This window comes from Xyrauchen texanus, chromosome 11, assembly GCF_025860055.1.
Source record: "Xyrauchen texanus isolate HMW12.3.18 chromosome 11, RBS_HiC_50CHRs, whole genome shotgun sequence".
Classification (NCBI taxonomy): domain Eukaryota; kingdom Metazoa; phylum Chordata; class Actinopteri; order Cypriniformes; family Catostomidae; genus Xyrauchen; species Xyrauchen texanus.
Window position 1 is genome coordinate 7,662,542 of NC_068286.1, and position 27,826 is coordinate 7,690,367.

Sequence of the window (27,826 nt, forward strand, 5' to 3'; positions counted from 1 at the left end):
TCTGCTTTTAAATTATACTCACTAATCCGATTGGCCAGAGGGCGGGGTCCGGAAGCTAAGGAGGCGTGGCTTGTCCTAATACGGGTACGCCACCATCATCACTTCCCGTGCCTTGCCGTAACCCTCTACGCTTCCTGCTGAAGCTCAAAACACACATAGCGCACCCGGTGTCATAAAAATAACGTATGCACATATCTGACACATAATTTGTTTGTTTGTCAATTTGGGGTTCAGCAGCTAATAATAAACTAAATGGAGACCCCTGGCAACTCGAACAAGAAACAAAAACTGAATGTTGCGCCTCAAAATTGGGTGAGTAGCACTGATGTTGTCATTCATTCTGTATATTGAGGGATGTCACTGTGCTATTGTTGTAATATGCTTGCTTACTGTAACATACGTTGTGTCGTGGATTTGTTATTTGCGTTTATGCTGAATATGACCCACTTCGTTTTAATTAACAATTTGTGTGGTAAGTGATTATAGTGATCATCCTTTATTTTTTTGCAATGATTTGATTTACAAAATTGCTTAAAATTTAAGTGCTCCTATTTTCATTAATCAATCAAGATGTTCTCACATAAGTGCTTAATATCATTTTCACAGGGAATGCAACGAGCCACCAATGTGACCTATCAAGCCCATCATGTGAGCAGAAACAAACGTGGACAGGTTGTCGGGACCAGAGGAGGATTCAGAGGGTGCACAGTGTGGCTTTCAGGTATCCTGCCAAGCCCGTCTTCCAGTTTCCCCAAATCATTATTAAAGGAATAGTTCACCCAAAATTGAAAATCATTTACTCATCATTTACTCAACCAGATGTTTATGACTTTCATCTGCAGAACACAAAAATAAGATTTTTAGAAGATAATTTTTTGATCTTTTGATCAAACTTTGAAGCCCCAAAAAGCACACAAAGGCAGTATAAAAATAATCCATATGACTCCAGTGGTTTAATCCATGTCTTCTGAAGCAATCCAAATGGTTTTGGGTGCGAACAAACCAAAATATAACTCCTTTTTCACAATAGAGCTTGTCATTGCAGTCTTTAGGCACAATCATGATTTCAAGCTCGATTACACTTCCTAGTGCTTGAAGCATTTGCAGAGTGCTAGATGGCGCTAGGAAGTGTAATGTCGAAATCATCGGCAAGAAAATTCTGATGTCAAGATTTATAGTGAAAAAGTTCTAATATAAGTTCTAAAAATATTCTTTGGTCTTTTCTTACCCAAAACTGATTGGATTGCTTCAGAAGACCACTGGAGTCTTATGGATGACCTTTCTGATGCATTAATGTGCTTTCTGGAGCTTCAAAGTTCTGGTCAACATTCACTTGTGAGGACCTACAGAGCTGAGATATTCTTCTAAAAATCTGAAGAAAGTCATACACACCTGGGATGGCTTGAGGGTGAGTAAATGATGAGGGAATCTTCATTTTTAAGTGAACTATTGCTTTAAAACTAAACTTAAGCTCCTAGATCCAAATTCCACTATAGCAAGTTTAAAACCCTCACAAAAGGTACTGTGACTTATGGTTTGCCATATTCATGTACCATAGTATTTAAAATATATGTGGTTTTGAAAGGAATAGTAATAATCATAATAGTGTCCAAAAATATATATTTTTGTTTGCTAGGGAAATATTGTTTTGCTGCACTTAACTATTATTAGAAGTGTCTTTTCATTATTTAGACGTATTATTATTATTCTTTCCTCTCTTGCATTCACAGGTTTGTCTGGTGCAGGTAAAACGACGGTCAGCATGGCAATGGAGGAGTACCTGGTGTGTCATGGCATCCCCTGCTACACTCTGGATGGAGATAACATCAGACAGGGCTTAAATAAGAACCTAGGCTTCAGCCCTGAAGATCGCGAGGAGAATATTCGGCGTATTGCAGAGGTGGCAAAACTGTTTGCCGATGCCGGGCTTGTGTGTATCGCCAGCTTCATTTCTCCATACAGCAGGGTGAGACCATATGGAGCTGAGTGTATGTGTGATGGAGAGAAAATAAGACTTGTTAAATATGTGATCAATTGGTATTTGTGTGCTGTAAATGTTCTTTTCCCCAGGACCGTCTGAATGCAAGGAATATCCACGAAGCTGCTGGTCTTCCGTTCTTTGAAGTGTTTGTAGATGCTCCTCTGGATGTGTGTGAGCAGAGGGATGTGAAGGGGCTCTATAAGAGAGCTAGAGCTGGAGAAATCAGAGGTAACACAGTATAAAGTGATTTTTGAGAAGGCCAAATTGAGTGTAGTTTCTAGAGTTACACAGTCATGTGGCATCAAGGGATGAAACTGAGACACTTATAACCAAGCCAGGCAGAATTATGTGGAATGGATTTAAACATTGTAATATGTTTTAAACAAAACTGAGTGGTCTGAACTAATACTGCAGAGGTTTCAAACTTTTTGATCACAAGGACCCCCTAAATACAAAGATCCTCTTGCGAGGGACCCCCTTCTTAAAACATTTAAAGGCAGCTTTATACACCGATCAGCCACAACATTAAAACCACCTGCCTAATATTGTGTAGGTCCCCATCGTGCCGCCAAATCAGCGTCAACCCAGATTCTGTGTTTCGAGGAAGGTTAAAGTGTTTGTGTTGTGATCATGCTAATAAATAGGTGAACTCTAATCTAGAGGTAGACCGATTAATCGGTAAAACCGATATATCGGTGCCGATAATTGCATTAGCCGATGTTATTCTCACTTCAGTGCATATTTTCTTATTTGTATTAGATAATAAAGTGTTCTACTTTAAAGTGAGGGCATGCCAAGTCATCGTCATTTCAAAATAAATGTGTGTTTCGTGCTTGTTTGTAGTTAAAACGCCTGCAGTATGCACCAAATCTTAATTATTAATTATTAAGTTATTATTAAGAATTTGGTTGAATGTTAAACGGCATCGGGAATTATTTTCTTGTGCGTCTATGTCTGTGCCCGTCATAGTAAGGAAAGCCTAAGAATTTCTTTAACATTCTATTTTTAACCTTTTAAAAACTATTGGCCAATTAATTGGTTATCGGCCCTTTCCATCACCTTAGTTAAAGATATCAGCAAAATCCACTATCAGTCGACCTGTATGCTGATCTAGGCCCAAACACAAAGAAATACTCCTAACTTATTTGATATGAGCTCTGTGGAGGTTTTAGTACCACCTTCATGCACAAAAATGAGAAAAGGTTGAGATAGCGACTCTATTGTAAAATGGGGTAAATAAGTTAAGCACATGTTTTTGTATATGAATCAAACCAGTGGCAATGGTCTTCAAAACTGTTCCTGTTATACCTTAGTCAGAACAGACTGAATGGGACCGAATGAAAATGAGGCAGTGTAACATAAGTCAGCCTTACAACGAAAGTGACTAGTTGATAACATCTTGTGATATCAGGAAGTGTCATATTTTTATGCGCATACTATACATCCACAGCACCTTTGATCTGCTTTGTGATGCAGTAGAAAACTAAAGGCCCATTTCAAAATGATTTGAGCTAAGGATTATGCTTTGTCCTTAATTCAACAACACCTTATTTGTTGTCACTGAATGTAAATAATGCATCTCCTCCCTTGTTAATACATTGTTAATACTTGCAATGTTCTTAAGAGTCTACCTGTAACACTCATTTCATGAAGTGCCTACTAAGCATGTCAGATTGTTTGATTGGGCTTTTGATTGAATGGATTTTTTTTTTTATCTCATTAGGGTTCACAGGAATAGACTCTGAGTATGAGAAGCCCGAAGCTCCAGAACTGGTGCTAAAGACTGATTCGTGTAGCGTGAACGAGTGCATCCAGCAACTCCTGGACCTTCTTCAGGAAAGGGTACGGTGAATTCTGGCCAAGCCTTAGCTTTTTCAAATCTGCACAACGTCTTTGGAGATCAGAATCTAAACGTCTGACTTGGTTTGCATGCTTGAGCAGAATGAGCACATTACAAGTGACGAGGTTGCAAGCAATATTTCTGGAAAGGAAATGTGCAGTGTCCCATGTGTTTGCACCTTGTAAGATGATGTATTAGGTCATTATGCAGGATGTCAACTGACAGCAAACGTTGACACTTTTTGCTTCAATGGTAATGTCTTTCTTGTAGGACATAGTGCCTGTGGACGCATCCTATGAGGTTAAAGAGCTGTATGTGCCTGAGAACAAGCTGGACTTAGCTAAAGCGGATGCAGAGACTCTTCCAGCTGTGGAGATCAGCAAGGTAACCTCAATCACGACATAGGTCACTTAACTTCAGATTGGGACACTTGCAGATAGTCTGCACATCCATTGACATGATGAAGTATGACTGCTCGTTAGGATGTAGATGCTACCAACCTCTTTTGCAAAGTTAAGGTAGTAGAGCAGAAGCGTGAGCACATGCAATGAAGTTTCCTTTTTCACTGTGTACCAAAGTTTAGGTTTTGTGAACTCTGACCTGCAAATTTATATAGTGAAAATATGTTTGACTAGTAGAGGTCACAGACTGTCCTCTTGGCTCAATACAAACAATAACAATTTAAAAGCTGTATGGTTCGCAATGTTGTGGGAAAGTGGAGTAGATGGTATATTAAAACATAATAAATGTTTTAATATTTGTTATTTGTAACTTATTATTTTATAAAAACATAAGCCCTAGGCCTTGACATAATTTGAGTGAGTAATTTTTTAAGCTCAACTTAGACCACAATTTTATGGATTTGCATTTGTTCTTATTTGTTGCTGCTAGTGTTTTAAATGAGAGGTAGACCGATATATCGCTATTACAGATTAATCTGTGCCAATAGTTTATTTTTGGAACTAACGGTTATCAGCAAAAATCTATGCCAATTGTTGCTTTTTGGAACTGACGGTTTTCTGCTAAAATCTATGCCGATAGTTGCTTATTGGAACTGTCTGATTTTGACAAATCTATGCCGATAGTCAGCTTTTGGAACTATCGGTTTTCTGCTAAAATCTATGCCGATAGTTGCTTTTTGGAACTGTCGGTTTTCTATAATCTATGCCGATAGTTGCTTATTGGAACTATCGGTTTTCTGCTAAAATCTATGCCGATAGTTGCTTTTTGGAACTGTCGGTTTTCTATAATCTATGCCGATAGTTGCTTTTTGGAACTGTCGGTTTTCTGCTAAAATCTATGCCGATAGTTGCTTATTGGAACTGTCTGATTTTGACAAATCTATGCCGATAGTTGCTTTTTGGAACTGTCGGTTTTCTATAATCTATGCCAATTGTTGCTTTTTGGAACTGACGGTTTTCTGCTAAAATCTATGCCGATAGTTACTTTTTGGAACTGTCGGTTTTCTATAATCTATGCCGATGGTTGCTTATTGGAACTGTCTGATTTTGACAAATCTATGCCGATAGTCGCTTTTTGGAACTATCGGTTTTCTGCTAAAATCTATGCCGATAGTTGCTTTTTGGAACTGTCGGTTTTCTATAATCTATGCCGATAGTTGCTTATTGGAACTCTCGGTTTTCTGCTAAAATCTATGCCGATAGTTGCTTTTTGGAACTGTCGGTTTTCTATAATCTATGCCGATAGTTGCTTTTTGGAACTGTCGGTTTTCTGCTAAAATCTATGCCGATAGTTGCTTATTGGAACTGTCTGATTTTGACAAATCTATGCCGATAGTCGCTTTTTGGAACTATCGGTTTTCTGCTAAAATCTATGCCGATAGTTGCTTTTTGGAACTGTCGGTTTTCTATAATCTATGCCGATAGTTGCTTATTGGAACTATCGGTTTTCTGCTAAAATCTATGCCGATAGTTGCTTTTTGGAACTGTCGGTTTTCTATAATCTATGCCGATAGTTGCTTTTTGGAACTGTCGGTTTTCTGCTAAAATCTATGCCGATAGTTGCTTTTTGGAACTGTCGGTTTTCTATAATCTATGCCGATAGTTGCTTATTGGAACTGTCTGATTTTGACAAATCTATGCCGATAGTCCCTTTTTGGAACTATCGGTTTTCTGCTAAAATCTATGCAGATAGTTGCTTTTTGGAACTGTTGGTTTTCTGCTAAAATCTATGCCGATAGTCCCTTTTTGGAACTGTCGGTTTTCTATAATCTATGCCGATAGTTGCTTATTGGAACTGTCTGATTTGGACAAATCTATGCCGATAGTTGCTTTTTGGAACTATCGGTTTTCTGCTAAAATCTATGCAGATAGTTGCTTTTTGGAACTGTTGGTTTTCTGCTAAAATCTATGCCGATAGTTGCTTTTGGAACTATCGGTTTTCTGCTAAAATGTATGCCGATAGTAAGCTTTTGGAACTTCCTTATCTGGTGTACATACAGTGTATATATATATATATATATATATATATATATATATATATATATAGAGAGAGAGAGAGAGAGAGATAGAGAGATAGAGATAGAGAGAGATAGAGAGAGAGAGAGTATCATTGTGCATCATTGTGCAAAATACAAGTACAGAGCCAATGAAATGCAGTTAGCGTCTAACCAGAAGTGCAAATAGCAATATGTATATATAAATATGTAAGTATATACAATATGGGTTTTTGAGTGCAAAGCTATGATGTAGAGAAGCAGAGACCAGCTCAATGCAAATGTCTATAATACAGTACAAGGTGCAAATGAAGAAGCATAAACTGAAGGTGCATTCATACAGAACAGAATGAGGTACAAGTATGTAAATGTGTAAATATATTTATATGGCCGGTGGCCATAACAGTGCAAGCAGCATCAGGAGGTAGTTCTGATGTGCGGCAGAAGGTTGTTGAACATTTTTGAAAATGAAAATATACACAATGGTGGTAAATATTTAACTATCTGATTTTGAATTTAAAGACTTGCAATAAAGTATGCATCTCCTCCCTTGGTAATACATGCTATGAATAACTTTAATCCTGTGAAACTGCTTTAACACTTTTCTGCTGGCTTCCTTTGCAACGTCTTAAGAGTCTATCTGTAACACTAATTTTGGAACTTGTTTATTATTGCCCTGATGGTGGAAATTTTCATTTTTTGAAGCTCAACAACCTTCTGCCGCACATCAGAACTATATTCTTTAGTCTAACCCACTGTGATTGATGATTAAGGGAATTTGGCTTCTGTGTTACTGCATATTTATACCCCTGTGAAACAGGAAGTCATGGCTGAACAATTTCATGTTCCTAGTCACCCAGGTGCACTAACCATTTTTTAAATATGAATGGGAATATTCTTCAGATGTATTTTACTCATAAGAATTTCTAGGGGTTTGATGTATAGGCTAGATCTCAGACTCTTAACATGAAACATTGCTTATCGACACTGAGTATCAAAAATCACTTGTTTAGTATGGAATTATAAAGCAAATATAATAAGCAGTACAATACAAGCAGTGTAGTAGTTAGCCTAATGTCTGTTGTATGTTGGTGCTTGTGGTGGATAGGTGGACATGCAGTGGGTTCAGGTGCTTGCTGAGGGTTGGGCCACTCCTCTGAACGGCTTCATGAGGGAGAGAGAGTACCTGCAGTGTCTTCACTTCAGCTGTCTGCTTGATGGTAAGACCTCACTCACATTTACACTTATAATTGATCTTGTCTGTCAGCAAACAAGAATGATCAGTAAATACCCTCAGTCTTTTTCAGGATTTGTAAGGCCTGGATGACATTTTCAGTTGCTGTGTTTCGTGAACGCAACACTAGAGGGAGATGTTTAACAGTGCAATGCACTTTGCTGGATTGGCCACAATTCTGTTGGCATTAATACATTATGCTAACTGAAATGCAGTGTGTGTGTTTAGTATTGTAGACATGGATTTAATCTTTTTTGCTTTTAACTGATACCTAGCAACCAATAATGACAGTGCATTTTTCATTAAGATAACCGTTTAGGCATTTGCTCAATTTCATTCTTCAGTGATGACTGAATTTAACTTTTTGGCTGAATTATACATTTAAATGTCAATTAGCGGTAGAAACGTAAGAGCTATTGAAACCCGATCATCCAAAATAAAAAGTCGGTACCTTTTTGATTACGAGAACCACAAATGTGTGAAGGGCGTTTTAAGCCATTATGTGGTCCTCATATTTACAGAATTGTATAATTACAGCAATTTCCCACATCAAGCTTGAGTTTCCAAAAAAGTGTCAATTTAGTTTTATTGCCTTTTATTATTTTTTGGTGGATTTTCTCCCAATTCCCAATGTGCTTTTTAACTCCTCGTGGTCGCGTATTGATTTGCCTCAATCCGGGTGGCGAAGGACGAATCCCAGCTGCCTCCGCATCTGAGAACGTCAACCCGCGCATCTTATGGCTTGTTGAGCGCGTTGCCACAGAGACATAGCGCGTGTGGAGGCTTTACAGCATCCACCGCGGCATCCAAGCTCAACTCCCCACCGAGAACGAACCACATTATAGCGATCACGAGGAGGTTACCCCATGTGACTCTACCCTCCCTAGCAACTGGGCCAATTTGGTTGCTTAGGAGACCTGGCTGGAGTCACTCAGCACACCCTGGGATTCGAACTAGCGAACTCCAGGGGTGGTAGCCAGCGTCTCTTATCATTAGACATAGTTATGCTATATCACACCTTGTGTTATTGTTTTCATCATCGCAATGACCTCAAATGGAACCTTTTTGGACCAGACCAGCATCTACCTTACGAATTAGGTGCACTGATTTGTGCGGGCCCATGTTTCCTGGTGCCTGATGCTAATTACATTTGGATTGGGATGCTCACAGGGCTTTGTTTTATGAAAGCCAGCTGATTCTGCTGTGATGTGTGTTTTTTTTATCCTGAAAAGGGATTTTAAAGGCTTACCGCTCATATTGGTTTAATCAAGGTGTAGGAACCAACGAATCTGCCAAGCATATTGCCTTCTAACTTTCTTAGAAAACGCACCACTTTCTCATTCATTCGTCAAATAAATCATTACAGCCATGCTTTATTTCCGGTACCCCCATAGAACCATAACTATACCAACAATATTCCTTTAGGCCTTTTGAAAAGCTGCAGATTACTCAAAACGGACAGTCAGACGTGTGTGCTATGTATCTGACATCTGACCCCTGCTTCTAGGTGGGGTTATTAACCTGTCGGTGCCGGTGGTCCTGCCTGTCTCGAGTGCAAACAAGGAGCGTCTGGATGGCTGTACCGCATTTGCGCTGGCGTACGCCGGCAGGCGAGTCGCTATCATGCGGAACCTGGAGTTCTACGAGCATCGTAAGGAAGAGCGTTGCGCCCGGCAGTGGGGTACGACCTGCAAGGATCACCCGTACATCAAAGTAAGGGGTCAAATCTGGACATAAACCTGCAGTATAATAGTTAGTAGAAAAGTAGCACTGTGTCCTAACCAAACGCAGCAGTAAGTAATTAGTCTGTCCAAAAATACTGCACGATATGATGCAATCACAGTTAAAGTGTATTTGATTTTTAATGTACTGAAATTACTGAAAAAATGTCCTGTTGCAAAAACTCTGATCTACATGGGAGAAAGCTTTTATTGCTTGTCGCTTTATTGCAATCATGCCTGGTTAGGACACGGTATAATGTGTGTTTCCTTAGTCAACTTATGTAAGTATTTGGCAATTATTAACATATGTCTGTATCAAATTTTTCATCCTTTCCTGAGTCACAAAGCACCTGGAAAGTCCCGTTTATAATGCTAACTTGAATGAGAGCACTGTTTAGACTACATACATGTTAATTTGAAAGCAGAATCACTATGATTCAGCAGCATGATCCATTAGCGCATCACATTTCACCTCTCTGTGACAGGGCACCCATTACGGGAAACACTGTCTTATGGGACAAATGGAGAATTCTGGAGGGCTGTAAGCAGTGAAACAATTTTGTTTTAAAATGTTCTTGATATTTGAAAAACTTTTGTCCACCATATTGAAGGAATAGTTCACCCAAAAATGAAAATTCTCTCATCATTTACCATCCCGGATGTGTATGACTTTCTTTCTTAAAGATTTTTAGAAGAATATTTCAGCTCTGTGGGTTCATACAATGTAAGTCAACAGGGACCAAAACTTAGAAGCTCAAAAAGCATATAAAGGCAGCATATGACTCCAGTGGTTTAATCCATGTCTTCAGAAGGAATATGATAAACAGATCAATAATTTAAGTCCTTTCTTACTATAAATCTCCACTTTCAAACAGCCCTCCTTAGCACTCTCCTAAGAGTTCTTATTCTTTTGTATTTAGCGATTTGTATTATTTGTGCATATCGCCACCTACTTGGCAGGTAGAAGGATTTATAGGACAAAAGGACTTTAGAGGATCTGTTTCTTACCCACACCTATTATCGCTTCAGAGGACATGGATCAAACCACTGAAGTCGTGTGGATTACTTTTATGCTGCCTTTATGTGCTTTTTGGAGCTTCAAAGTTCTGGCCACCATTCACTTGCATTATATGGACCAATAAAGTTGAGATATTCTACTAAAAATCTTCATTTGTGTCCCGCAGAAGAAATAAGTCATACACATCTGGGATGGCAGGAGGGTGAGTAAATGATGAAAGAATTTACATTTTGGGGTGAATTATTCTTTTTAAGTAAGGTGGTGTAACCAAAATGCTGGTAGCTGTTTTGTATACGTGAAGTAAAAAAAAAAGGTGATATTTTGAAATTTTTGTGAAAGGCACGTTTTGTTCAGTTTAAATGGACAAACTCTAATTGTGATTGCATTCAAAGAAAAATATGTTAATGCCTTTTAATACTTGATGTTACACCATTTGACATTTTTAAAGTCATTAAGTAAATTGTTTGTAGGAAATGCTATAAAAAGTGAAATATTTTCAAAACAAAATAACAAAAAGATAACGTTTCTACAAACTTGACACGTGGATTTTAAACCAGATCTTTAAAAGTGTTCAATTTTTTTTTTTTTATCTCAGACAAACTTATTTGTTAATGCCCTATGTGCTCTAACTCTATAAGCAGAGTTTTCTACTTTATGTGGTTTCTACAGATAAAGTAACAAATATCTTGCGAGAACGCTGACCTAATGCTTTAATGTAGGTCGCCTTGCGATCTGATTGCCAAGCTTTTCTTGGACTGCACTCTGATGAACTACAGAACATTAATGCCCTCTTACTGTATCTCACCCTGTCTCTCTTCTCAATCCCCGCTTTCATTATCCCTTTATTCCGTGACCTCCTTCATTTCACACATGTTTTAGTTGGATTTCTCGCCCTGCGTTCTATTGAAACCATTTTTAGCCGAGCTGTGCTCTTCTCCCCTCACCTTCCTCTTACAAATCTCACAGAGTAAATACTGAACAATTGTTTCCATCTGTAAGTGTGGATTGTGGGCTTAGGTGGATTTTAATGGCTCCGCTCTGCTCCAGATCTCACTAATGGGTGCCAGTGGAGAGCTTTCGGACTCCAGTATGGCCCAGTCTTTCTCAGTCTGTCTGTCTGCCTGCCTGCCTCCACTCACAAATAAACCGATCCCCAGACATGGCACAACTGTAAAAGTTGCACACAATAAATAAACTTGTAGAGTAATCGCTTTTCTTTTTATTTATGCTTTACTCAACATCATTCTCTTGATGTTGTTCAGACTTGCTGCAGTCTGTAAACTTTGTGTAAAGGCCATTTGGCAAGATGAGTTAGAAGTAAATTTAGATGTCACAGGGACTCTATTTTTACAGAATACTCTTGAACTCTAGTAGTCAACTCAAAATAACAAAATTCCCTTTTAGCTTTAGGGTGGGCATTTAGTTTTCTCATTTCTCTGAGAAACGACCAAGCTAGGGTGGGGCTTGGTCGATTCAACCATCCCACATACCCGACCATGCACCTAGGTCCTGTAGGCTTTTGGTTAATGTTGACCAACAGCCAAAAAGCTACGTATAGGGCCCTATGATATCCACGATGCGGAAAACGTGGACTGAATCGCAGATTCCAGTCATAAAAACAGAATTAACTATAAACACGGAATGTCAAAGAATTTGACACATTTGGAAGAAATGTAATTTATTAATACATGATTAATCAAAGTAAAATCATGAAATGCCCTAGTATGAGGATTAAACCACAAAAGGCTAAGATTGAATATTAAATAAATACACAGTCTGCATGTGCTGCGCACTTCAAAGTGAATCTGTGAAGCCGGCTGCTCATACACTGATAACACCGCATCATAAACATCATGCACGCTCTGTGTGTGTGTGTTTAGATGACAGAAGAGCAGAGCATTTATTCACTGTGAAACGTGCAGCACATGCAACCTATATAGTAATATTAAATCGTAAAGTCTGGTGTAATAAGCACATTTAGCCATATTGTGAACGGCTTATCTGGAACTGAGAAGTTGTCCTCAAAATGTAAAAGCTAGAACTGCTTCGTTCAGTTTTCTGCCAAAATAAAAGCTCAATTTAAGTAGACGATTGAAATTGAAGAAATTGCGACAGAAATATTTTACAACTGTATATTAACTGTATGTAATATTCAAAATAGTATTAATAAAAAATAGTACTAATAATACGGTATATCATTAATAATTCCATTATATTTAAGCAATATCTTATTTGACCAAAAAATAAATAAAATAAAAATGCAATGGTATGTTATAAAAGTAACTGTTTTATGAAGGTCAATTAATTTTATTTTGATGATTAAATGTAATCAAACTTTTTAAAACACGGAATTCTGAAAAAATAAAATGGAAATCACAGAATTTTGGAAAAAATAAAATGGAATTTCGGAAAAAATAAAACTAATATCATAGGGCCCTATATGTTGGCATCATTTTAGGCTACTGTTGTTGGTAATATAGCCTTTCGGAAATATCAGCAATAATTAGTTCGCAGCTTTAATAGCAAATAATGGAAGTTTTACCATTGGAGTACATTGTATTGCTATAGAGGGTGAACTTGACCATTAGTCTCCACATCCAAGTCAAAAAGCCTTTTCAGAAGTGAGTGCTGGTGGTGTTTTAGGAGGGGTGTAGTTCTCCACTATCAACTAAAAACTCCAAGTGATGCTGTAATAAAAAAAAAAAAGAAATACTGTTTCATAATGAAGTGCGTTACTTTACAGAAAAATAATTCAGTTTCAGGTTCAATTTAAAGTATTTGCCGTTGATTTGTAAAATCCTGTCAGGTTCTAACAAGGCCTGACTTGAAATACCAGCATGCCTTTTTTTTTCATTTTACTTGACCAATAATATCACTAAAGCTGAAAAAATGAATGAGACCAAACATTTAACTCCTAACCTAACTTCTGTTTGATTAATATTTCTTTAGAGCACGTACAGACGTTCATACTCGAGGAGAAAGTGATTTATTCTGTCATAATTGAGTTCACAAAACCATCCACAATGTCTGTGTGTATGTTAAACTCCCTCCGCTGAAGCGTGTCAATCAGCGGGGCTGTTAAACTGGGCTCCATCACGTATGGTAAATACACTCTTCCTGTTTATTTCGCCTGTCAGTCTGACTGTGGATTCCACATCGGCAATTCTGGCATGTGGCGGAAAGTTAACCAGACTCGAGCGTTTATTGGAACGCAACTTAATTGTTTTATTCTTTTCCCTTGAATAAAGGGTGTGGCAATTTGAACCAGTGCTCAGTTACTCATATCATTTCATTTTTAATTTTAATATTATTACTTTTCTATTATTACTGTTAGTAGAGTTGATTTACTGTATAGTAGGCGTGGGAATCAGCAGGGACCTGGTGATACGATGATATCGGTATCTGGGTCACGATATGATCATTTTGCACGTCTTTGTTTTTAGATGATTGCTGTTCAAAATATGTAGAAAAAGTGATATTTTCTGATCTTTACTCAATTGATTCTCATTCATCCTCATTGGATTTGGGTGCTTTGGCAACATGTTGAATATCTTGCTTTTCTTCATTGTGTAAAGTTGCGTAAAGCTATGAAAAAAACAGCAATGCAAGGGAATGTCATATCTCGTTTCCAGTGTTTTTATCACTACACCAAAAAACCTTGCAGTCTAGCTCTACAGAGAATATGTACAGGCATCCTTACAAATAAAGTTATGCACATGTATTCTTAGCTCATTGTTAGAATTTATAGGATTGTAGAAGCATTCTAGAAATAATATTGTTTGCTTAGTTAATCCTGCAGTACGTTGTTTCTTCTTGCACTTGCAATGATCTCTCTTCCCCCCCAAAATATTAATGTAAAAATATTTCTGAAAATATTAATTCTTGGCTTTAGTTTCATGATAGTGAGTTAAAATATACAAATTTCAATATTTAAAGCGTTTGTGCTTTATATTTGAATACTTAAAGTGATGTTCCAGGTTCAGTACACGTTAAGCTCAATCGACAGAATTTGTGGCATAATATTGATTACCACAAACATTTATTTCAACTTGTCCCTCCTTTTCTTTAAAAAAAAGAAGCAGAAATCTGTGTTACAGTGAGGCACATACAATGGAAGTGAATGGGGGCAATCCGTAAAAGTTAAAATACTCTGTGTTTCACAAGCATAGTCACAAAATGTAAACAATACGTGTGTAAACATGATTTTAGTGCAATAAAATTGCTTACTAACCTTTACTGTGAAAAGTTATTTCCAATTTAATGGTGCATTCACATACAAAGCAAAGCGAGCATTTTGCGCAGTGCGATTACATACAAAGTCAATGCAAAGATGCGAATTGACGCGGGGCGGCGCGAATGACGCGACTCGAACGCGCGAAATCGCTTAATTTGCGTATTTGTTTACATTTTTCAACTCGAGCGAGAAATTCGCATGTCGCGTTGTCGCGAAAGCCTATCAGCACTGAGATTGTCCGGATGTCACTGACGTACTGATGTAGTAGCAGAAGAAATCTGGAAAAATTTATAAATTGTTGTAGCGGTGTTTGGGCACCCGGAATTGTGTGACACAACGTCATACATGTACAGAGACCGGACAAAAAAAGACATAGTTTGGAGGAAAGTGAGCAAGGAAGTTGGACTACCTGGTAAGTTCCGAAAATATGCACGTCTACTTGATTCCAGCTATTGGTTGTACTTTACTATGAACCAAGTTGTAGAAGCCCCGCCTCCTGTCCTTTTCCGGAAGAGAACTGGGAATACTCGCGAGTTCGCGTTAAGGTGCGTACACACTGCCAGCGACATCGCGCGCGACAGCGACTCAATACCATTCATTTTCAATGCGAGCACAGCGACTTCAGGCGACACGAGCTGTCGCGACCGTTGGCGCTAGATGTGGGCGTGTCCTGCGACGCGACAAAGTTGAGAAAAGTTCAACTTTGGAGCGACTAACGGAAGCGACAGCCAATAGGAGAGACGACGAGAGAGCTCACGTGATCCTTCTCTCTCTCTCTCTGCTCCTGCAGTAACGGAAAGATGGATGAAAGGCTAATTCTTGCTGTTAGACATTTTCCAGTGCTCTATGATATGTCTCTTCCCACGTACAAGGACATTTTTAAGAAAAATACTGCGTGGAAAGGTGTATCTGAGATTGCAGGGATTTTATGGACCCAGACAGAACGGCATTTGCATTTTCGCCGCAGATAAAGAGCCGCTATGGCAAACAGCACGCCTGGTTTCTCATTCATCTTTGATATAAAGCATTTTATGTACTGATTCCATTTATATTTAGTCTTTTCCCTCCAAAATGTTTGTTTTTAGTGGCAAGAAAAGAGATTCGCTGTCAACAGCAATGGAATGGCATCCGTGAATGTAATTTATAAACGTTACTAGGCAACCAGTAGTGGGAACACCCACTAGCGACTTCACCGCCAGCCATTGTGCTCGTATTGAAAATGAATGGTATTGAGTCACTGTCGCGCGCGATGTCGCTGGCAGTGTGTACGCACCTTAATCCAGCGGTCAAACTCGCGCGAGCAATGAGAGGCGAAAATGTTCTTTGCGTTGTATGTGAACGCACCATTACAACTCAGTTGCCATGACGACGTAACGCCATTAATATCGAAACCCTAAAACGACTGTAAAAATGGCAATTTAAACAACTTTACAGCTCAAATAATACATGAGTTTTAACAGAAGATTTAATGTAAGTGCTTTTATAAAAAAGATAAGCACATTTCTGCATTTAAACCCTCCAAAAACTGGCTTCATTCAGTTCCTCACTTTAACCTCGATTTTTTTATTTTTTTTATTTTTGTGGTAATCAGCATTATGCCACAAACGCTGTTCATTAAGCTTAAAGTGTATTAAACCCGTAATATTTCTTTTAAAGCAAATTTTAAACATTAAAGCAATAATCTATATTTTTTCCCACCTCTACTTGCGATCTAATGCCAACAGGCAATGCAGATCACTAAGATTTTCTCCATTGCTGTCTTTTACAAACATAAATGAATGAAACTTTACTGTTGCCTTGCTGAGTCCAGCAATTGACAGCTGCACATGCATTCAGTCTTCAAATGCAAAAGCCAAGCAGTGGATGAAGCATTATATTAGCATTTAATGCTTTCAGGCCTCCAAGTATGCTTAATATGATCACATACTGTTTTTGCACATGAATCTCTTGAGCCACCAGTGCCACTGTCAAGTCAATTCAGTAGATGAAAGTCAAGAAGGCTGTGAAATGGTTTTCTCCATCCCAGCAGCCTCATATCTGCCCTGAGCTGTGGTGTCTTTGGCATACTGTACTGCTTTTTAACCCTGGCCAAGTTAACGACTCAGCGAATGCCAGAGAAGACCTCCTGAAGGCGAAATGTTAGTAAAAGTAGGCGAGAGTTTTAGCCTGGTATGATAGCTGCTTATATGGGGTGATCTTAAATCTTATTGAGGGATGAAGCTAGTCAACTTTGACAGTTGTGTCCATAATGTGGGAATGATTTCACACATGTAGCCAAGGTTATTTAAACCATCTGCAAGTTGGTTTATAAGTTGGTAATATAGAAAATGGCAAGAGTAGGGTGATATCTCTAGATCCAATGTTATTGGATGTCTACAGGAGTCAGGATTTCCAGGTTTTTATCAGTCTGTCAGAAAACAAAGTCATTTACTACTGTAAATACAGATTCGCTGGCTACTACAATGAGTGCTTAAGAGGAAGATCTAGGTGCTGGATTCAACAATGTATGCCACACTTGACGATTAATCGACAGTTATGTTTGAAAGATCTTTGGGCCGCGTCCCCACTAATACATTTTCATTTGAAAACACATCTTTTTCTCTACGTTTTGGCCTTCCGTCTACGTCTCACAAGTGGATACATTTGAAAACGGCATCTTCACGTTGCAGTGTGGACTGGGAAAACTGATATATCGTCATGTGGTTTCCAGAATTAGAAGGTTCCTCATGCTTCACAGAGAAAGAAATGGAGACTACAAGTGTAAAAATGTGTGCAACAGTATTATGGAGATAAGACTGAGAGATCATGAGTATTGTTCCTGGAGGTCTGATGGTCTTTTTCGTATCAGATGGTGATGGAGAGTGGAGACTGGCTGGTCGGAGGAGATCTCCAGGTGCTGGATCGGATCTATTGGAACGACGGGCTGGATAGCTACAGGCTTACCCCTACCGAACTCAAGCAAAAGTTTAAAGACATGAATGCAGGTATGGAACTTCAGCTGTGTTCGACAAAGTCAGAGAACTCAAGAGCTGCTCCTTTTGACCAAATATTAAATGGTCTGTTGGGGGCTTTAAGTTGCTTTTCCTTTATACTATAGCAGGACACGAAGCAGAGCAACATTTTATGCTCTTTAAACTATTATAATAGCGATAACTACTACTTAAAGGGATAGATTCACCCATAGATGAAAATTCTCTCATGATTTACTCACCCTCCTGCCAACCCAGATGTGTATGACTTTCTTTCATCTGTAGAACACTAAAGAAGAGTTTTAGAAGAATATATCTGCTCTGGAGGTCCTCACAATGCAAGTGAATGGGCGACAAAATTTTGAAGCTCCAAAATCCACATAAAGGGAGCATTAAAGTAATATTAGACTCCAGTGGTAACACCCATGTGTTCAGACATGAAATTATACTGTAGGTGTGGGTGAGAAGCAGATCAAAATTACATTTCTATCATAAATTCTCCTCTCTGCCCAGTAGGTGGCGATATGCATGAAGAATGTGAATCACCAAAAACACAAGGAGAATGTGAAAGTTAAGGAAAAAGGACTTAAATATTGATCTGGTTCTCACATACACCTATCTCATCACTTAAGAAGATATGGATTTAACCACCAGAGTACTTTTATGTTGCCCTAATTTTCATTTGTAATTTAAATAACAATAACTTTAAATAAACATATAATTTATTTGTGCTTTTCAATTGCATCCATTGAAAAAATCAGTATTTTTTGTCTGGAAAATATCTCAATATTTAAAACAAGAAAATGTTACTTAAAATTGAATAAGATTTGTAAAAAAAAAGTTTCAGAGAATATATCTTGAATATGAACATGTTTTTAAATGTCTCTGTTTTCGGTGGAGGAAAACACCGTGCCACTGTTGATAAAAGGCGGAAATTGAAAACATATTGCTGTTTTTTTTGTGTTGTGCCTAATATTCCATAAAATGCACATTTATGACAAGTTACAAGATATTAAACACACTTACTTCTGTTTGTAGATGCAGTCTTTGCCTTCCAGCTACGGAACCCGGTGCATAACGGGCATGCGCTGCTCATGCAGGACACACAGCGCCGTCTGATTGAGCGTGGTTACCGCCGACCCGTGCTGCTGCTTCACCCGCTTGGCGGGTGGACCAAAGATGATGACGTGCCGCTCGCCTGGCGCATGAGACAGCATGCTGCTGTGCTGGAGGAGGGACTGCTTGACCCCAACTCCACCATAGTTGCTATCTTCCCCTCTCCAATGATGTACGCTGGCCCAACAGAGGTTAGTATGGAATTAGAAAGGACCGAGGCCAAACACCTGCGGTACACCATAAATTAAATTATACTTTTCGATGAAATTATGTAAAGTTAGTGGTGAAGAAACTTGCATAAGGCACATTCCATCTTAATTTGTCAGTGGTACAATAGATTGCTTATTCGTTCCACCTAACCTCTGCTGGAGGCTGAACATAACAGGGACAGTCTCATCTCACAGGCGTTATGTGTCTCTGAACTGTCCAGTAGGATTTGATTTGTCTCCTGGACTGGATCGAAAAAATTCTGTTTAGAGGCTGGAGGCGTTCCATACATTCTCACGTAACTCTTGAAAGAGGACAAACGGGGAGCTTTCTTCAATGAGAATTGTTGCTTGTGTGGTGTTCCATAACTATAGTCAAGACATAGTCGGTAAGGCGAAAGCAGCCCATAGAACAGAGTCCATTGAGTTATGAGGAGGACGTAGAGGACATGCTGACTCCACAGAAAAGAACTAGCTTGGGTGGTTTAGGCCAATTCTAATCACGTGTCCAGTCTTGTGCACACTATGATCTAAGAGATGTGTTTTCTGTATTGTTATTCGTGTTATTCTCGTATTTACCTCTGGGTCCTTGTCAATGCACCTTATCTTTCCCATTTCCACTTGACAGAAAGTCTTTCTTTTTTCTTTTACATTATCACCATACATCCAATTTTAGCACTTAAAGGGATAGTTAAGTCAAAAATAATCCTTTTCCAAACCTGTATGACTTTCATACTTTGCGGAGCACAAAAGGAGAACTTTAGCAGGTTGTCCCGGGTGCTTTTGTCCATACATTAAAAGTGTATGGCGATGGAAAAATATATTCCATGTCTTCTGAAGTATGATAGCTCTGTGTGAGGAAATGTGCATCATAATTCAATGAAAAGCTCTCAAATTTCAATCGCACTTCAGTAATATTCCAAACTGGCTCATTAATATCAGTCACAATACGTTATTTTACCAATGGCTCTGTGGTCAATTCCTCACATGCAACTATCTGGATGGCTTCAGAAGACTTAGAATGTAGCGCACAAGTCGTATGGACTAATTTCATGGTGCTTTTTTTTCACCTTTGGAGGGACTGCATCCATCCCCATTCACTTTCATATATGGAAAAAAAGCAATGTGAACATTCTTCAAACCATTTCTTTTTATGCTCTATGGAAGAAAGGAAATCATACAGGTTTGGAGCAACATAAGGGTGAGTAAATGATGACAAAATTGTCATTTTTAGCAGAACTATTCCTTTAATTGATTAGTTGAAATTGTTTAAAAAGTGAAAATGCAAGAAATTCTAACTATTTCTAACAGGTGCAGTGGCATTGCAGGGCCCGAATGGTGGCCGGTGCCAATTTTTACATAGTGGGCCGTGACCCGGCAGGAATGCCCCACCCAGACACGGGTAAAGACCTGTACGAGCCCTCCCATGGAGCGAAAGTTCTCACCATGGCCCCTGGCCTCATTTCACTGGAAATCGTGCCTTTCAAAGTGGCAGCCTACAACAAAGTCAAGAAGGCCATGGACTTTTATGACCCCAAAAAGTAAGTTGTTTTCTTTAAAAACAAATACAGTGACATTTTAAAGGAAAAACTCTAACCACACAAATGGTGTACGAAAAGATCTTGTAAGTTTCTTGGAAAGATTCTTTTTGACAAACTTGGAGGGGTATTAAAAGGTACTCAAACCAACCACTGGTTGCAAGAATTTGCTTCATCTGTAATCGTTTGTTTACTCTCTTCTGTACGAGTGCACACAATCTATCACAGCACATCTTGAGTGAAACGTCCCTTCACGTCAGGCCTTCTCGATTCGTAACAACGATGCCAAGAATAATAGCAGTTGTTTTGTTGTTGTGTGCTTTTAACAAATTCTGAGGCTTTTCTCACTTCTTTGAAGTCATTCAGAAGTGGAGATCTGCCATTATTCCTCAGGCTGTGTACAAATACTGCGGAAATTCACACGTGCTAGCTGTGTCTCGTCTTGTAATTAATAGCGCTATCCACTATCAAGTTAACAGGCTTTTCGGCCATGCCTGATGAAGATCATGCAGCATGTTGACATGCTGTAAAACTGAACAGAGTGACTAATCTCGTTCCGCAGTTCCCTACAGTATGGATTGAATTAGTATTTTGTGAACATGAATTTGGCCATTAGCAAGGGCATTGATCCACTTTACATAAGGACATGTTAACTCGATATGGGCTCACAATAAAATGTAGCTTGCATTTATCAGCGACGTCTCTGTATAAGGTGCCTGTAAAGAGATCAATGGAAAGGAGGAGGCGAGAACCGGCTTGTCAATATAAATAATAGTTTAATAGAACACTTAAACAAAAGACAAACACACACATATGACGGACATGTCCGTTAACGATCTCTCTCTCCCGCACGATCCTCTGCAGTCGACCTTTATCCCTCTCGGGAGGCTTGATTAGCCTAATACGGGACTGGGTCTGTACGATCACAACCCGGCCCCGCCCTCCGCCCTGCCACAGTGCCATTGTGCACCTATAGATATTGACAAGTTCAGTGTTATTAAGAGAACAAATTACTGAAAAAAAAGGTGTCTTCATTTTCATCTCTCAACTCTTAATACTTCAAAAATTAATTGTGATTCCTTTTCATGCACATTAGGGAAACAAAATCTCTTTTAAAGATGGATAATAAGGCTTTGACATTAGACTTTAGAGCATTTAAGGCATGTTAAATGTCAAAAATCGGTTACAATGTGGCACTTACAATGGAATTGAATGGGGCCAATTGTTTAACCTTAAAATAGTCATCGTTTCAAGTTTAGCCACAAGACGTAAACAGTATGTGTGTTTCATGATTTTAGTGTGATACAATTGCTTACTAAACTTTTCTATGTAAAGTTGTATCCAATTTTACAACGTGACTTTGTTACCATGACGATGTAACACTGTAAACCGTAAAACAACCTTAAAACGACGATTTGAACAACTTTACAGCTCAAATAATACACCAGTTTTAACAGGAGAATTATTGTAAATGCATTTATACAATTATAATCTTCACATTTCTGCCTTTTTAAACCCTCAAAAAATTGGACCCCATTCACTTCCATTGTAAGTGCCTCACTGTAACCCCGATTTTTGGGAAAGGAGGGATGAGTCTAAATAATTTTTGGTGTAAACAACATTATCCCCCAAATCCTGTCGATTGCCTTTAACTTGTATTGAACCTGGAATATTCCTTTAAGAAGATATGACAACATTCCTCAAGCAATATCTCTCGCATAATCAGTGAATTATCCTCGTTATAATCCAGTAATAAAACGATGCTAACATTGCTATGTGCAATCAAGCACTGTGGTGACAGCAGGCATGGAGTTACTGGCATCTCTTCCCTCCTCCCTCCCTGTAGCCCCTGTGATGGAGATGTTGGGGGTGGTGAGGGTTTAGTCTCACACTCCGTCTGAGTTACAAAGGGCCCCAGTTGGCGCCTTAGTAAATTTATGGCATTCTGTCTGCTCCCTGATCAGGGCGTTGGGCCTGGCCAAAATGGAGACGAATATGGATGCTGAGCTTAATTGCCAGCCATCTCCTTTAAAGTCATCCTCTAAAATGGCTCAAATCAGTCCAAGCTGTTTCTCATTTAAGTGCATTTTAACTGTTCTCTGTGGAGTTGGAGTTTATGCGTTGCACCGCTTCACCCCATTGAAGTCACTACCAGGTGGAATGGTGATAATATTACATAAACAAACCATAATTTGTGAGTCCATCCAAATTATGGAATAAATAGTCAATCAATGAACATTTTCGTATGTAATTAATTAAACTTGACTTGCTGATTAATGAATCACAATTAATTGCAATTAATCACATATAATCAACATTTGCTGAAAAAGGGCTTCCAAATAAAGATAATGCAATATCCACCTTATTCCTACACCCTGTGATTCTTTGTGTCAATGTGGGAGGTATTTCCGCTATAATGTAAACACCGTTGTAGTCGCATTGTACGTTGCATTGTGTTAATCATTCATTCATACTTCTAGATGTGTGAGCACAGCCTGAGGGAGCATAATAAGGACAATATATGGATAGCCGTTGACTTTTAGAATTTTATAACAAAAAAATGAATATATTTCAGTCGTGCACCTTTAACTTTAAACTATCTGGCTTTTATTTTGACAGTCGGAACATTTCAGGACATCCTGTAAGTGGCTGTATTCGGGCAAGTTTACAGTAGTTTAATTAGCTTATTATTCAACATTTTGTGAAATGCTCATCCAGTGCCGTTCTAAATGCATAAGTGAACCTTCTATATCTTAGTTGTTGTTTGTGTGTGGCGCTCACATATTTTTTGCTGCTCTGAGAGCTTGAGTGCATCACCAGCCTGTGCATGCTATGTAGATCAACAGAGCCGTGCCATTCACTAACGTGCTGCACATGCTGCATACTGTATATTTACTTGTTAAACACAGCCTTTTGCGATTCACAGAGCTATCGCATGTCTTCAAGTGAATTAAATGCAAGAGTCATATGGACCACTTTAATGGTGCCTTTATTGTTCTTTTATGCAATTTTTGGAGCTTGACAGTAACGAAAATGACTAACACATAGTATCGGATTTGGATCTGGTTCATCGGACTGATACCCGGTCCGTCTAAAACGTCAGTATCGGCGCCGATACCAATCTGTGCATCCCCAGTTAAAGTAGATGAAACTTTGTAAATTGCGACTCAAGACTCCTGCATTCTGTTCTGCACCGTCCAGCTGTCGAGAACATGTCCTGTGTGCCTCTCATTCTGTGGCTGCACTGCATGTGAGATTTGTTGAGGCGTGCTGACTATCCCCTGCTGATGCGGCTCGTGAAACACAGTTACATGTACTTCAATCTTGAACTGCTCTGACGGTACGAAAATACATACTTTTATTACAGAATTTAAGTATGGGTCAGGAAACATGATCTCTCTCTCTCGAACTGTCGTCACCGGCCGCCTTTATCCTTTGCATGCCCCATCAGGCTGATTGGGGACCGGGCGTGCATCATTCCAGCCTGGCCCCACCCTCCTCTGCTCTACACTCCTCCCGGAGTTTACTGAGGCTGGGGAGCCCCCGGAATGACATACATCCCCACCCTCTTTCCCTGGGGAGGGGCGTGCCTTGCGCCCCGTCTGCCGGCTGGTCATCCCCACCTTCCTTGACCTGGGAGGCGGAAAACAGGAGGGGAAAAAAAACAACAACAACAACAACAACAAAAATACGGAGCGACAGAGAGAGAGAGGAGAGAGAGAAGCAGCTCACTCACCGGTTCTCTGATACGCCGTCGCGTGGTCCCCGATCACTCCTCCACACTCTCAGGTGGATGACAGCCGCTCTTCCCAGAGCGGACCTGAGTCAAACCTCCAACCCAAAGTGGACAGAACACCCCTCCGCATTCCCGACGGCCGGTGGGGACACTCCTCCGCCCCTGGCAGCGGCCCTACCGCTTCAGGCGGTCGGGGAGTTACTTCCCTCCTCCCCTCATGGACAACGGTCTCCTGTCGACCCCTCTGCATTTCTGGGGGACGGCAGGGCACTCCTCTGCCCCTGGCACTGGCTCCATCGCTCCAGGCAGTCGGGGAGTCCAGTCCCCACTTCCCGTTCCCTGTGTCCGGGCGGTCGGGCTACTCCGTCACCCAGTGGATGGCAGTGGCTCTCCCCTGGGTGGACGGCAGTGTCGAGGACTCTGCAACGGGCATCCCTCCTCCTTCCCGTGTTTCGGCACTAATGTAATGGGTTAAGGGGGAAGGAGGTGGCGAGAACCGGCTTAACAATATAAATAGTATTTTATTAAATAAAAAGACACACACAAACACACACAGGGCAGCTGCTAGTAATTCTATCCCTCTCAAACTGTCGTCACCGGCTGCCTTTATCCCTCGCTCGCCCCATCAGGCTGATTGGAGACCGGGCGTGCTTCATTCCAGCCTGGCTCCGACCCCCCTCTGCTCTACATACAATTAATCACACTTTATTAATGTGACAGCCCCTAGTAAAAACACTTCAGAGAGAAACTGTAAATGGTGCTTTCACTTGCAAAACCCAGCCCCACGATGCTAGGGCAGTTCCCAGGGCATTGCTATGCAGTTGCTAAGGAGTTCAGTGTTTTTTTGTTTTTGCAAGATGTTTTGAAGGATGTATGATGTGTTTTTGTCCATACAATTCAAGACAATGGGATCCCCAAAAAAATAGGGTAATTTTAAGCTCCAAAAAGGACATAAATGCAGCGTAAAGTAATCTATATGGCTTGCATAGTATCCCAGTTGGGCCATTTTGAAAATTATAGAGTCACAGGTTGAGTTTTTCAACATGATCGCCAAAAAGTTTATTTTAAACACTAGAAAATGAAAATGCAACCTCTTATTGATGTATAATGTTTGAGTACCTGGCAACCCCGTTTTGGTCTGTTTCTCAACCAAATTGGTCGAATAGTTTCAGAAGACCTGGATGAATCCACTCGAGACATAGTGGTGACATTTTGTGCTGCCTTTTATATCTTTTTTTCGGAGCTTGAGCGTTTTGGACCCCATTGACTTGCATCTTATGGCCAAAACACATCATACATCCTTCAATGTAATATCTTCGTTTGTGTTCTGCAGAAGAAAAAGGTTATATGAGAATTCAAGATGCCAAACCTAAATGGATCAGCAGTTTAGGGCTTGGATAACGGTTATATTGACTGTTAAACCATCTACACATTTTTTCTTTTTTTTTGTCTCCAGTGGCTTGAAATGTTTGACATTTTGCAGCAGTCCGCTTTTATAAGCCCATACATATCGCTGTGCCCTTTCAGATGCACCACATACCTAAAAAGCCACAGTGAAAATCACCCTTTAATGAACGTGATTGCGACAGAGAAAGTGCACTTGTTTATAAATGTGTTGCGCTCTGTGAATTTGTTTTCTTAAGGTCTGCGTCTTAATTAAAGAACAACTAATCTTTAAAAAATAAACCCCATCCTTAGGAGCCATCGCGGATTGTATTTAGACTAGTGTTTGGGTTTTTAATTTGCGCAGTTGGAGACTAATTCACTCTGTTTATGAGACGTTTTGCGCACTGTTTATTTTCGAAGCATTTGTTTAAATGAAAACGTGTAGCCGAGAGTTTGGATTTAATGCCATTGGTTTGAGGTTTAGATTTGTGGTTTTTGTTGAAGTAATGCCAGCCTATTTACCTTTGTGCCATTGAAAACTGCCTACAAGGCAGTCGCAAATAATATGCTTTAAAGAGCCACTTGAGAGAGAGAGAGAGAGAGAGAGAGCATATTTTATTATAGTAGAGCTGTTTTTCAGTATATAATACGTCGTTCCATCCTGAGCATATTGTCCCGAACAAAGGACCGTTGTACTGCACCTAGTTATTATCTCTGATGCAAACACAGAGATTATGTTTCTTTTTCATTTTCTTATCACATTGGGTACCACACTGTCCCTTTTTCTTGCACATCGTAAAATCCCTCATCTAATTCAAGTTCATGCCAACTTGTTTTACCCAGCCACCAGGACTATGACTTCATCTCAGGGACCCGCATGAGGAGGATGGCTCGCGAGGGCCAGAACCCACCGGAAGGCTTCATGGCGCCCAAAGCCTGGACTGTTCTTAAGGAGTACTACCAGTCTTTAGAGAAGGCCTAAGGGGTTTTCCAGGTATGGGGAGAGGCGGATTCTGTTACAGTTAAAAAAAGGGAAGGTTGATGATGATTTAAATTCATTACATACACAAAACAAACACACACAAGGATCGAAAACTGGGACAACCCAAAGGACTTCTTGAACTATTTGTAAGCCACCGGTAACTGTTGTTCCTCACTGTAAGTTTCTCTGAGTCTTATGAGCATTTTATATGTTCTGTTTTAAGAAAAATTATGTGAAGTTGCTTGTGAAAGATACATTTGAAGTATACAATACTGTAAACATAAATGAAACCGTTTTAGACTCTATTCTTGTACATTTAATATTTTCCCCATAAATGGTATTACAATAGGATAAGCAACATACCATTAAGGGGTTAGGATAGGGTATTAAATGGGAATTAAAGGGACAGTTCCCCCCCAAAAATTCATTTTCTTACCCTGATATGTTGTTCCAAACCCAAAGCCCACTGTTTTAATCAGTGATCTTAAAATATGTGCTGTGTGAGAAGCTTATTAAGGTGTAAGTTTTAGTAACAAGTTCCTTTAAAATCTGGACCATCAGGAACTTGCTGGCTTGGACATCAAACACGGATCATCAGCATCACTTCAATAGTATTTGCATTGTGTGTAACATTTCTAATCATTGTGTTGTTTGTAGTGCTTTGTTGAAAAGAGTTGTTTATCTTTGACTTCAATATTGGTGCATTTTTTAATTTTATGACTTATTTTGTGGGTATTGTATTATGATAGAAAGACTGTGTAGACATGTTCTTCAGTTTACAATTGTTTTTTTTTTTTAACACTATTCTCTTCTAACTTCATTGACTATAATAAACCATTCCATCAGAAAAAATTAACAGATCAAATTGATCGTCTTAAAGGGATAGGTCACCAAAAAATGAATATTTGTCAACCATATGCTTTTGAAGATCTGCGACCCCTCTCACTGTACACACTGAAACCCATCTGGCATCCAGATGCATTCACTCCTCTGTATAAGTTAAACACCAAGGGTTAATCTTCACTCTTTCAGGAACACCCTGCTCCATCCTTTGATTCCAGCTTGGAGATGAAACATCAAAATGTGCAAGGAGTCATGTATTTCACCCCTCTTCCATCTGCCAGATCTTGTTCAATCTCTAGTCGTCATCGATTGGGGTCGTCAAAATGAATAATTGGTATTTCAATAAGAAGACAATGCTAGTTTGAAAAATGAACATTCGCTTTGGTATAAAGTTTGTTTTTGTTACACCCCCACCTTTGGCCATAGATCGAATATATTTTGTATCTTTAGTCTAAAATGTGTCATGAGGAATCAAAATTTCCTTGATCTTTTGAGATATGAATTTAATGCACTGAACTATGAAAACAAACTTCACCTTTCTGAACTCAAAACTTCCTCCCAGTTCAA

General features: G+C 39.4%; 1 protein-coding gene across 1 annotated transcript; it reads left to right on the plus strand.

Annotated features, from left to right (window-relative positions):
- The first annotated feature begins 129 nt into the window (after positions 1-129).
- LOC127651706 (bifunctional 3'-phosphoadenosine 5'-phosphosulfate synthase 1) lies at positions 130-27,826 on the plus strand. The gene is made up of 12 exons (XM_052137666.1): positions 130-312; positions 607-721; positions 1,731-1,966; positions 2,071-2,209; positions 3,705-3,823; positions 4,092-4,205; positions 7,385-7,496; positions 9,018-9,223; positions 17,332-17,467; positions 18,491-18,759; positions 20,086-20,315; positions 26,278-27,826. Exons 1-12 carry the CDS (start codon positions 253-255, stop codon positions 26,414-26,416), a joined length of 1,875 nt encoding a protein of 624 aa, XP_051993626.1. The 5' UTR covers positions 130-252; the 3' UTR covers positions 26,417-27,826.